This window comes from Pollachius pollachius (genome assembly GCF_949987615.1).
Source record: "Pollachius pollachius genome assembly, chromosome: 6".
In the NCBI taxonomy this organism is placed as follows: Eukaryota; Metazoa; Chordata; class Actinopteri; order Gadiformes; family Gadidae; genus Pollachius; species Pollachius pollachius.
In genome coordinates, this window is record NC_136939.1 from 22,175,788 (window position 1) to 22,189,192 (window position 13,405).

General features: G+C 43.3%; 2 protein-coding genes across 2 annotated transcripts in view; one reads left to right on the forward strand and one right to left on the reverse strand.

Moving 5' to 3' along the window:
- Positions 1-830: 830 nt before the first annotated feature.
- ccni2 (cyclin I family, member 2) lies at positions 831-9,034 on the forward strand. Its single transcript, XM_079738672.1, has 8 exons — positions 831-1,109; positions 1,783-1,918; positions 2,848-2,982; positions 3,558-3,632; positions 4,196-4,336; positions 7,410-7,661; positions 8,151-8,324; positions 8,899-9,034. The coding sequence occupies exons 2-8, from the start codon at positions 1,805-1,807 to the stop codon at positions 9,022-9,024; spliced, it is 1,017 nt and encodes a 338-aa protein (XP_079594798.1). The 5' UTR covers positions 831-1,109; positions 1,783-1,804; the 3' UTR covers positions 9,025-9,034.
- An 86-nt stretch (positions 9,035-9,120) lies between these two features.
- Positions 9,121-13,405, reverse strand: part of septin8a (septin 8a) — a 32,776-nt gene continuing 28,491 nt past the window's right edge. The window contains exons 9-10 of the mRNA XM_079738671.1: positions 13,056-13,225; positions 9,121-12,213 (exon numbers count right to left, since the gene is read on the reverse strand). Of these exons, the coding sequence (XP_079594797.1) occupies positions 12,210-12,213; positions 13,056-13,225 (174 nt within the window). The 3' untranslated portion in view covers positions 9,121-12,209. The remainder of the gene's footprint in view (positions 12,214-13,055; positions 13,226-13,405) is intronic.

Here is a 13,405-nt window from a genome sequence, read left to right on the forward strand (position 1 = left end):
ATGTTCTTCTAGGTTGGCAGAAAAAAAACAGAAATGCAACTTTATTTTTATATTTGACAGTTGAGCCTATATGATCAATCGACTTCTTTTAATTATTTTCTGTAAATGGAGGCAGAGAAGGATCTCTTTGACACACAATATTGCGGTCTTGAACGTGATGAGGAACAAACATTGGATTACATCCTTGTAGCCTTCATCGCACGCCTTCTCTGTTATCTGTCCTTTGTCCTCTTATGGCAACAGCTGCAATGGTATAAAAGGCTGAACTAGCTCGAATGTCATTTTCAATATCAATGTATTTTGCCATGGATACCCGATTGTATGTATCAGCGGTTGCTCGATTTGGTTCAAATTGTAGCAAAACTGGTGTCTGGAAGGTATAAAATAGGTTTAATGTACAATTGTAAGAATTTTCTTGAACCCAGACTGAAAGACTGACGCCTGGTTCTTCTGGACCTCCAATGTTTCACCTGCTGCCCTTGCACATTTTTTATTATGTTACTTTCTCTTTCATTATCAATTAGTTAGTCATTACTTTTTTTACCACAGAGATTATCATGTCGTCGTGGTCGTCGTCGTCTCTCCCCCCCCCCCCCCCCCCCCCCCCCCGTCAGATAGGGAGAGCTGCTCTAAGAAAAAGCTTGTGAAATATGTTTCAGAAAAAAAACGTTGACAGAGAGAGGGGATCATCAACCATACATCCACACAGCCATTTCAGCCAGCTCAACCATTTTGTGCTGTGGACCCCGTATGTATGACCCACTAACACACTTTATAGGCGTCATCCTCCAGGGGGCGGAGTGTGTGTTGAAAACACTCCATCCGTCCTCCTTCTGCGGCCTCACATTTGGTTTCCTGCCCTGTTTTGCGCTTCTAATCGCAACAATTCTTAGCGCTTTGATCCAATATCCTTGATTTTAGTTTTATTGCGTCATAGAATGTTTCTTTCTGTGTTCCGTCCAGAGAGAACCGCCTCTTCCTTTCTGCTACATTGCTTCATTAACACCAGCATCGGTCTTCCAGCACCCTGGAACAAGATGGACTTGCACTAAAAGCCGCATAAATGCGACTGCAATCAAGCATCCGTCTGGATTTAGAAATCGAAAAAGGTAAGAATACGGCAAGGAAAATATAGGAAAGAAGTAAGGTTAGTGTGTGTGTGTGTGTGTGTGTGTGTGTGTGTGTGTGTGTGTGTGTGTGTGTGTGTGTGTGTGTGTGTGTGTGTGTGTGTGTGTGTGTGTGTGTGTTCAGGGGCAGCTGCGGTCCATTGTCCCGCCCAGTGTGCTCGGACTATGGATCCCGATCTTTGCACTGGAGTTTCTTGTCAATTCAATATATTTGAAGATCACAATACAAAACATTCGTATCCGCGCAGAGTGGAACATACAGCTCATGGGGACGTTGTTTACCAAACGAAATGCTGTTTGTGGTCTCAAGAGTTCCTGTTACAGAGCGGTCTCTACAGTACAAGCCAGAGTTGATGTTTTGTGGACCGAATCAGATGATGCTCTCAGGTCTGAATACACCGATTAAAACTGTGTCCCCCTGCTCGGAGAGTTTTGTTTACCCAGCATTGTTGTGTATGAAGGTATGCAAACGTTTGGTTTCCATACCGTCGTTGAATTGAAATGTGTTCCATCATAGTTGCGTCATGGAATATTGTTTTGTTTTGGTGCTTGGGCTCGCTGTTACTTTTTCTATGTTCACACATTTAGTCTAGGTGTTTGGTTGTGTTTTCCTATTTTCTTGTTTACGTTTGTCTACCATACTCTCTGCACGTAGCCTGGTCTGCGGTGCTGCCGAGATGAAGAGCCCAGGGGCCCCGGGGGGGCGCCGGCTGACCCTCCAGTTGGACGACGCTCTGCTCGTTGAGGCGCGGCGCTGGAACGTCCCGCTCCAACCAGGCGACCGCGTCCAGGTGACTTTAAGGCCTATGCAGAGTTTAAAGTGGCAATCTTTAGGATTAAGTGTCATCTAGCGGTAAGATTGCATATTGCAACCCTCTGAAATCACCCCCTCTTTCCTCCTCTGGGGCGACATGGGGCTCAGGAGGTAGATAGGGTTGGCTGGTAACCGGAACGTTGCTAGTTCGATCCCCAAATCCCCCAGAGTGTCGAGGTGTCCCTGAGCAAGACACCTTACCCTGACTGCTCCCGACAATGTGGCTGACACCGGTGTTGCTGTGTGCATTTTTTAATGATTGGGTGAATGTAAGGCAATATTGTAAAGCTCTTTGACTGCTCACTGGTTAGAATAGCACAATATAAATGCAGTTCATTTACCATTTCCTCCCCTTCCAAAACAAAGGGGTAGCTACTTGGACATGTACTGGCCGGTTAGGAGGCAGTAGGTACTTCCCAGAATGATGTCATTGTCTATAACAGCATCAGTAGCCAGGTGTCAAGCGTTGAGTTTAATCAATTGTATCTAGTCCGTAATACTAGGTCACAGTTTACAAGTAGTTAGCAATTAGGATTTAATTAATGATTATTCTACATTGTGGTAGAGCCTTTTGTTTGTCCTGGGCTACTGTAGAGACATGGTGGGCTCCATTGAAGAGGACCCATCCCAAACCGAAGTTAACCACAACGTTGATTCTTATTTTCATTGGATGATACTTATTAAAACCACCAGTCACTGGCATGCTGATTAAAATTGCGGTTGCGTTCCAGACAGACAGACAGACAGGCAAGGCTTAGCACAGCTATGCACCATCTGTTAGTCGTCCGAACACACCTGGGGGTTTAGGTCAGGACATCACGCTGATCCTATGGTCGCCAGCTCCAGCGCTGAGATGGTGAGATGTTGACCGGTCGTTCTTCCTCGTCTCCTCCTCACGCCCTGTAGGGTACAGACATCAGCCTGCCTGAGTACCGCGACCTGGTGCTGTGGCTGGGAGAGCTGTGTCGCCGGTTCCACTTCCTCCCAGAGACCTTCGCTCTGGCCGTGTGTTTCCTAAACCGCCTTCTGTCCAGAGTCAAGGTAGGCGGCTGATCCGTAGGATCCTCAAAACACATATGTGTAGGTGGCATGTGGCTCAGGAGGTAGAGCTGGGTTGGCTGGTAACTGGAAGGGTGCTGGTTCGCACCCCGGCTCCTCCTCGCTGAGTGTCGAGATGTCGCTGAGCAAGGCACCTCACCCTAACGGCTTTCAACGAGTGGGCTGTCGCCTTGCATGTTTGACTCCTCCGCTGGTGTGTGAATGTGTGCATGGATGGGTGATTTTTAAGCAATATTGTACAGTGATTTTGAGTGGCCTCTGTATAAGTGCACTTAATTTACCATATACCATTTATATCCCATTTTGACATGTAGGCACGTGTCATTTTTAGCACTTATGGTTCTTTAATCCAAAGATAATCGAACCGCTGGTGAATTTGAATACATTTATATTTGTACATGCAGATAAATGAGCATCTTGCTCAAACATGCCTACAGGCAGGCTACAGACATTGGGGTTCGAACCCTGAACCTCTTGGTGCTGGACAGTCCAGCACCCTGACCGCTGGGCCACCATAGTTCATCTTTACAAACCATGTGTCTCCTCCCCTGTTTCAGGCTCAGCCCAAGTACCTTAAGTGCATCGCCCTCACCTGCCTGATCCTGGCAGCTAAAATCAATGAGGAGGACGAGGTGAGCTTTGATCAATCGATCGATTTCATTTATTTGATGTCAAACTCAGGTAGCAATTTTAACAGTCTGATAGTCTGATGGGTATAAGCTTCCCTTGGAAGATAAACACACTTTTATCTACTCATTCTAGGTGACCTGGAATGTCAGTGGACATACCCAGTAAATACAGATGGTCTATGTGCAATTTGACCAACTTAATGTCTTTAAAAGGTGGCAAAATCACGGCAGAACAGAGGAGGCTGATCTCTGTGTTTTATAATGGATTGCTGAGCCACTCCGACTGACTCTTAAGATTAGCAGTTTCTCTTGACTTCGCATCCACTGATACAACTTGTTCAATCTCAGTATCGCCAACTTTTTCAAAATGTCCTTTAACATTACTAATATTGCTATCACAACTTCTACTAAGACTATTAGTATAACTAAGAAACACCGTACATCGCAGTTTAGCGATGAAGACGTCGATGGTTAGCACCAAGTTTTGGCAGTAACAAAAGATGAGGATAAAGTTACTTGAGAAAAGGGTTTTTATTCATGTTTCTGGTCTTATCTTGTACTAACAGGTGATAGGCTCTGTTAAGGACCTGGTGGAACGCAGCGGCTGCCATTTCTCCATCGCCGAGATCCTTCGCATGGAGCGCATCATTCTCGACAAGCTGCACTGGGATCTGTACACAGCGACACCGGTGGATTTCATTCACATAGTAAGTCAGGATGTCTGCAGGATATCTGCTCGCAAGACGCAGAGAAGCGCAAGCACCAGTCTTATCTAATATCTTATTATCTTATTTTTGGACGTCAACCTGATGGGTCAAACAATGCTTTTTTTTCTTTTGCTGACGGTCACACGAGGATGCTACAGTTAGTGCCAGAAAAGAAAGCGAACAGAAAAAACACTTGTCATCACAGTGAACCGTATTTAAACAATTAGAAAGTGGATGTTTTAACGGAAATATGGGCAGCGTCCGTAGAGAGCCCAAATGCATAATATTTAGTTCACCAGTTATAACAAAAGTACTGTGAGAAAGTGGAATGTGATGCAACAGAGGCTCCTCCAGTTAAGGAGAAGGAACAAGGGTGTCCGGCGGACATGTCGCACACAACAAAACATACATCCATCTAACTCAGTTAATTAAAAAAACTCAAAATACAATTGTAGTGATATTTTACTTTTGGAGAGTATGGGGGAAACATGCCAACGTGCGCTTGTGACATCAAATACAACATATAATCTGTCACATGGTTTCTGTCTAACCAAACAAATATAAATAAATCAATGGTTAAAACATTATATTTCAGGCACTTCTCTGACAACCTCAAAAGACCTAGCACTACAGTGGGAATGATACACTTTTGTGACCAGTGAAGGTGTATTTGTTACAAACAAAAGGCCTTAAGCTCCCTGTCTAGTTATAGGTTATGTTTATGGCAACTTTGTTGTACACAATGTGAAACTGTTAAACAATAACGTATTAATGCTTTTCATAAGAATGCCCACGAATCACCTCAACTTGCCATCCCAACTGGGACCGCACTACAAAATGCTTTTATTCTCCTCGTCTTTTAGTTCCCCTTTTCTCCTTCAACACTCGTTTGGCTGGGGGCAATATTCAAATCTAAGCCTGTGCAATTAATGATCTTTAGGTTTAATCCTTCCAAAGAATATTTAATTTGAGGATTTTAAAGGATATGAATTGCTGCATTTTAAAACAGCTGGACCTTTAACCCGATTTTTGCTTTGGGCAAACCCTTTCTTTTTCTAATTTTGTTTCTTTGCCTGCGGGGGCAGAACCCTCATCATATACTAGTTTTGCTAATCCCCTGGATCACACTGAAACCTGTCAGTGTTAAATACAGGGACACAAACACCAATCGCCAGTTTAAACGCTAAATGATGATGTGAAAAACATATCATGTTTGATAATTGGGTTGAGCACTGCTTTAGGCTTCGGGTTGTTCATTTGTGTGTGTGTGTGTGTGTGTGTGTGTGTGTGTGTCTGTGTGTGTGTGTGTGTGTGTGTGTGTGTGTGTGTGTGTGTGTGTGTGAACAACCAGTTTGAATGTTATATGGTGGTTGGTGGATGCCAATTTGTAGTCTAAACCACCAAGAGAAAAGTTTTGAGGACCACCATCATTCCTGACAACTTCCAGATGATGATTGGTGTGATTCAGTAAACACTTATACTTGGAATTGATGGGTTGCGGTTTTTGTAGGATCTGTAGAAAGGGTATCTGGTAAATGTGCTCTTAAATATACATTGAACCCATGGGTTCTTAAAGCACTTCACTATAGTCATTACAAAACCCTCTCTTTAAAGTAAATAAATATAACTCATTTCAAACTTCTATTAAAATAAAGGTACATTTATCAGCATATTTATTTAAATAAATGCTTCTTGACTATTGTAAATACTCATAACATTGCCTCTGGAAAAATTACTTCTTGCATTACCATATATATAAATAAAGTCATATTTTATATTGTCTTTCAAAACAGCAATCCATAAAACCAATATTTGTCACCCTGAATCCACAATGGTGCACTGATTTGAAATGAATCAAACACGTTGTTCCATGCATTTCCCACTCACTTTACGACGCAATCTGGATTGTTTTAGAAGGGCGGAATCAATTATGTGAAAAAATCAGGGAAGGTCTAACACCTGACCACCTGAAACTGGCACGCAGATCAGGGTCACTTTATAATAGCGATTTTTGTGAAAGGGTAAAAGTGTAACGCACATTTCATCAAATCTGTTGTATCTGCCTTCTAGAATAATCTGGATTAGTTTGTTACATTTTTACGACAGGGAAAGCCGTAGTGCATGAATGGGCCGAAACCAAGTCCATATTATATCAGATCGACCATATGGGTCCCATTGCTACTTCCACCAGAGACATAGCCCCCCAGGTCCTTTGGCAGGACTCTTTCTGTTCATGGTCTTCTTAAGTCTATTAACCGGATCGTGACCATGGTTTCTGGATTCAAGTGACCATAATACTGGGCTCCTCTTTCTGTCAATCCTCGATGCGCCTTGATCTAACAAGGCTCAGGAAAATTTAAAATGTCAACGTATCCATATAACATTTAGTTGCCTTGGATGTCACGATTACATTACAGCAAACAATTATATTCACTGCACGTACATCAAAGCAGCTAACACTTAACCTCTGAGGAGGGGCCGTTCAAAAGAGGTTTACTAAATAGTCATCTCACATCCACCGGTCAGAGTCGCCTCATACCACTCACATTAAGACGTACTTTACACCAAGACGGACCATTTTTGTACAAAAAGTTATGGTAAGATATTGATCTACATATAAACCTGCTCTACGTACAAACCAATCGTATAGTACTTAATGGATGTAAATTGCCCATGCGAGAGAAACGGCAGGAAACCTATTTAATGTTGGGCGTGAAAATGACTCCTGGCGGCTTGTCGAGCTATACGGTGTTCAGTCCTCACGCCCGGCTGCCATGCATCGATTCTGAGGTCAGACCCCGGGGAGGACTGGTAGAAGGGCTGCAGAATAGGGGCTACCAATACGAGGTCAAAGCAGAACTTTGCAATACTACTGCGTTGAAGCCTTATTGAGATTTGTATCACGAAAGTGGCAAACATAGAAATCAACGGGAAGGTTTTGTGGGTAATGGATGGCTGGTCGACGATGGGGACGAATGTGACCTCTTAAATACTTTGGTCTCTCTTTGTTGCCTCAGTCTAACGTGTGTTCACTGCTCGCTCTCTCTCTCTCGCTCTCTACCTCGCCCTTCAGTTCCACGCCCTGCTGGTCGCCGAGCATCCCCGGCTCGTCCTGTCCGTGGGCCCGGGTCGGGGCCCACATCAGAAGAGTCCCCCGGGCTTCCAGGTGGCGTTGTGGACCAGGCAGGTGCAGCACTGTATGGCGTGCCACCAGCTGTGGCAGTTCAAGGGCTCCACGCTGGCCTTGGCCATCATCACCTTGGAGTTGGAGGCGCTCACCCCGGACTGGTTCTCCGTGTTCAGCGGCCTGTTGAGGAAAGCGCAGGTAAGGGAGGGATCGGGTTGTAAAGCTGAATTTATGGTTCTGCGTGCAGTACTACCAACTTAACTTTGGGTTAGGTTAGGGACCAGATCTATTACTATGGACCTTGATTGAGATATTGCAGCTCCTGTAAAGGTGTTTGTTTCTGTAGCACTGCTTCTAAATTATCGCCGCCATCGTGCTTTATCATAGACTGTGTAAAATATCTATGCTGGTCGTCGCATGCACACTTTTGTGTCAGGAATTCTGAGCATTGTTGACCAAAGATCATTTAATTCACTTGCAAACTGCAGTTATTTTATAACATTAAGATAATGTGTCAACCTGAACATGTACGCTTACATAATAATTAATCCTCTAAAGATCTGGCCGAGCTTTGTCTGAGGATCTTGATTCAAGTATTTCTTTATTTATTTGGCTATTGGCACAATCTTAACATTTGCGTCGGCTTTGTTTTTGTTTTGTTTTTCCATCTGGGGTCTTGCTCCGCAGGTGGAGAGCTCAGAGTTCATTCAGTGTAAAGAGATGACGGATCAGTACCTGAGCAGCCTAGAGTTCTCCCTACCGGCCAACGACATCTACATCTTCGACTCTTCAGCGGTCGGGCCGCCGGAGGGGGTGGTGTCGGTGGAGAGGAGTAGGGGACAGCGCTTCCCCCATAGAGCGGTAAATCACCGTTGTATAAAAATGTATAACCGTGTCCATATGCATACCGTCTCAAAACATGTCTCTTTTCATAAGCGGTATTTACATTATTTATATATTTTTTTACGTATTCTCTAATTTCTCCAACTGCCACGGATCTTGGGTGGCGCGTACAGTCCGTTGTGGTCATTTGATCTGATTTCAGGGGGAGGGGCTTGTGCACAGGGCTCTGATAGTGACGGCGCTAAAATGGTGACCAGGGTTATCACATCGCGTGCGGTAGTAAAAACTAAAGTGAAAGCCCCCCGTCTTTAAACGATTAAAATACGATTGCAGACATTGAAAAAAGAATAAGATTAAGGTTGGAAAACTTGGAAAACAGAATTAATGAAGGACCTTTTGCATACATTGAATTTGGTTTGTTGAATTTTAATCCTCAATAAATGCTAGCTCAAATTCCCAGTTCTTTCTTTTCCCCAAAATAAGCCCTACCTTTAATGTCTTTTAGTCAATATGTGTGCTAAGCTTACACTATATCAACATGGATGAAAGAGATGCATAAAGTGCTGACAGATTATATATTTTTTACTTCCAGACTTCGAAGGGCCCGAAAGACGCGGGCGACCCTGACGAGTATTACGACGGCTTCAGGTGTTTGTACGACGAGGCCGGGGCCTGCCAATCGCCCTGCCCCCCACTCCAGTCCCCGGCCAACCCGTAGTGCCTGGGCCCACACACACCATCTCGCCCACTCGCCAGTTTTGCGAGTGCCCTTTTATTCTTTGTATTGTTTTTATTTAAGATGGTCGAATTGAAGGTGTATTGAAGCCAGTAGGGCAACTATTTCAACCTTTTCTGCGTCTATAAACTTTTTAATGTTTATTTATCTAACTCTGTGTGTGTGTGTGTGTGTGTGTGTGTGTGTGTGTGTGTGTGTGTGTGTGTGTGTGTGTGTGTGTGTCTGTTTGTTTATGTGTGGGTATTTCAATGCTACAGTTCCTTCCACACGTAGCATTTCCTTTTTTACATGTGTGAGGAGACTCTTTTCTTAAATGTTTGGAGAATAGGGTGCGCAGTTGGAAGATTTTTTGTTGTCGGAACACAAGAGGGGAGAGATTGTGCTACTCTCTCTTTCCAGAGCTATTCAGCACTTTGGTAACCTTTTCTATATATCTATATAAACAAATGATTAAGAAAAAAAATATTTTTTTAAAAACTTATTTGATTTATTTTTGTATGTAGTGTTCTCAACGTATCTACTGTAACGAACTGTAATAAGCTCTTTAATGTTTTAGGAGTATAAAAAAACGCTGTGATTTTCATTCCTTTAACCTACCCATTGTATCATATCACAAACGGCAAACCAGTTAAAAGCTTATGTTGTGATCACATTTCTAAAATGCACCTTAAGAGAAACTTCTCAACCTGGGCTGAAATATTTGATGGGGTCTACAAGTCGGTCAACACTCGACGGGTTTCGCTGATCCCTGAATGCTAGCAGTGCTAACGTGCCGACTCCATTGCCATAAGTAATTGGCAAAAATCTATTTTTTAGGACTGCAATTCTGTCCAAGGATTTGAACCCAGAGCTTCGACCTCAGCCATGTTGTCTCTGTGAATCCATGCTTTTTTTTTTACCTGACTCCTGTTGGAGGTGTACAATAACAAACAGCTGTCAAGTTTTTTATTTCCATGTGATTACAGAAATAAGGCAGCTATACTATTTAAAATTATAAAAATGTTCACTACCAAATAAACCTGAGTTGAAACTCTTTGTCCAAATGCTTTTTCATGAACATTTTGTGGGTTAAAAACATGTTTTGTCGATTTCACTTTCCTTTTAGTCTGCAAAAAAAACCTCATGTTTTCATAGATGCAATATTTTCTCCTACTGTAGTTCATGGTCAACACACGGGCTTGTGTCAATTCCTTCCACACAAAAGAAACCTAATCTCACGAGACTTGAACTGCTTCAAAATAAAGTAAATGCAGTTCGTATTTTATTCAGACACAACTGAAGTGAGAAGCATTATTTAAATGTTATTTTGTGTACAGTAGTTAGCAGAGTACATCAATTATTATGGGATTTCTGGTAGTGCAGATCTGCATGGTTATGTCTGCTGGTAGGTGACTTGTTAGACATCTGGAAATACCACGGTTTTAGAATGCAGGAAATGAACCGCTGGCGGCTGGCCAGCGGCCGTGTGTGCGTGGGGCTGTTAAAATGAGTGTTTGAACAATAAATTTGGACCCTATTTGAATATACAGACATGTTTGTGTTTAGGTTGACATTGTTTTCCGGGTTAACAAACGACTGTGAAACCGGTATATAGAGACTGTTTTAGACTACTGGTAAACAATAAGTATCTTTAGAGGTTGTATTGAATAGATACCTTAATATCTATATCACAACAAATGGGTGTGGCCACGAGACGTCTGCGTGCCATCTGGGGGCGGCTCCTCTCTCTCCATTCTGTCTGGTTGGGCACGCCCACTTGTACCGTGTGCGTGTCATCTGGGGGCGGCGCCTCTCTCCATTCTGTCTGATTGGACAGACCCACTTGTACCGTGTCTGCGTGCCATCTGGGGGCGGTTCCTCTCGACATTCTGGCTGCTGGGACACGCCCACTTGTACCACAAGCGCCTCAAATCTTTTTATTGGTTTGCAATAGCTAATCAACGTCGCAACTTGGATTTATTTAGCAATTTTCTTTACTTCCGTCTGTCGATTGAATATCATTCTGCTGACGAGTGACGGGACATCCACACCAGGTGTACGTGTGTTTTGGTTTTTATTGACATATACAGCTGCTCTCCATTCAAACTCTGGGTCAAAAACAAGATGCAGCTTCCTCTTTGAATAACTTCTATATAAAAAATGGGATTCGAACTGCCACACAACTAACGTACTCAATCATTTATAAAAAAGCTACTCATCTGTGCGTATCCAATGGCAGTCTTGAGCAACACGTATGTTTTTATGTTTCGCATAATTTCTAAACATGTGCACCAGTTTTTTTTAAAATGTAACAATAATGTTGGCAATATTACGAAGTCAGGAGTCAAACTATTCACATACATTTGTGTCCCTTAGCAAACGCAGCACCAGAATATTAATGAACTGAATAAGCTATCATTAGGCCTCAGAACTAGCACGCACACGCGTGCCTGCGTGCGTGTGCGTGCGTGCGCGTGTGTGTGTGTAAATTGTTGATTCATCAACAATCACATGGTCTGACGAGGCGACTTTTTGCAGTTCAAAGGGACGAGCGAAAATACATCAAGAAGTTCTTTGGAGATTAAGGATGCGTTACAGGCTGGAGGAGGGGTTAACTCTTGCATTGCGAACCAGTCCCAATAATGCCACAACTGTTAAATCAACTGCACCTCAAATCGTCTATCTTCCAAACAGACCAAACCGTTTGAAATGCTGCTCGCCATGCTGCTACAATTTAGCACCACGAGGCTACAGACAGTGAAGGTCTGTGGTGGGATGGCCAGGAACAGATCCACAGTGAGTTGTGTATGGGGAAAAATATATTATTGAATAATAATAATAGTTATACAATAACAGTAAAACTAAGTCATAACTATATTAAAAAAAGAAGGAACCAAATAAACCAAACGGGATACATGTAAATATAAAAAATAGGTCCCTGAACTAGAGAGACGGTACACTAATGAATGACATGGCCGCTGGTGGTTAAGGTTTAACAAATTCCTTTTCAAACTCTTTCACTCTTTTTTCTCATTGCACGTCCAGCCTCATCCCTCAGGGTCTTTGGTCCGTGTTCACAATGTCGTCATGGAATGTGAAGAGAAACAAAAACAGAAAAAACACAAACAAACAAACAAACGTCGGTGGTATGGAGGTGAGAGGGTCCATGGTCCAGCTTGGCCCATAAATTAACTGTGAAAAAACAACACAATAAATAAACAAACTGAATGAATGAAGAATATGGAAAGGTTCAAATCCTTGTTCTATGGAAAATGATTTAAGATAAAAACATGCAACACACGTAGAAATGGCAAAAGGAATCATGGAAGTGGACGTTTCAACAGGTGGAAAGAGAAGTGTTCCAAGTGTTCCAGTGTGCATGACTAAATCATTAATAACCTCATATATACATTACTAACACAACAGGAAGGTCCACTGACAGATATTTGCAAATTGACCTTCAATAAGCTACAGCAATGGTATAGTCTTTACCCAAGACACCTGGTTAAAGTTGAGTTAAAACAACACTAACTGGCTCTGGCCAAACAATACACATAGCATCCACACGGTGATGCTAGTTAGCCATCAAAAACGGGGGCACTTTAAAGACCAATTCACAAAAACACACCTAGCCCTAATCATCCGACTGTAGAAGTGGTATTTCACTCTATGACTAATACAGCAGAGCGTATTAGCGTGAGCTAAGAGATAAACCCGGCGTGCGCTCAGCCGTCCGCACCATCGACCCCTCATTATTATCTAATTAAATGGAGGCTGCTTTCTTTCCTCACCTCAATTATAACATACTGTTTAAGAGAAAAGCCAAGTCAGAGTGCAAGCACGCACGCGCACACACACACACACACACACACACACACACACGCGCGCACACACAAGAAATAATGAGATACCCAATAGCAACGTTGGGGTATCTAGGAAAGCTTTCAGAAAGGAAATAAAGAAATAGAAAAAGAACACTAAAAGTAAAAGAAAAAAGAGCCAAACCCAGAGTGAGCAGGAGAGAGAGAACTCACTTCTTCCGGTCCTTGTCCTTCTTCAGCGGCTGGGCGAGGGCCAGCGTCTCCGCCGCCACCTTCTTCCTGTTGTGGGCGTTCATCTCCTCCTCCAGGTCTCTCCTCTTCTCCTCCACCTTCCTCTTCTCCTCCTGATGCAGCCGCTTCAGCTGCTCAAACTTGTCATGTAGCTGAGGGGAGGGATGGACAGACAGGCAGACGGACAGGGGTTGACTGCTGTAACAGATATCCTTATATCCAGCTTGTTCTCTGGGCTACATCGTCCGAAGCAGGAAGCAGAAAGCACCCCCCCCCCCCCCCCCCCCCCCGACCTTGTACTCCCAGACAGGTTCAACAAACATCTGGAAACA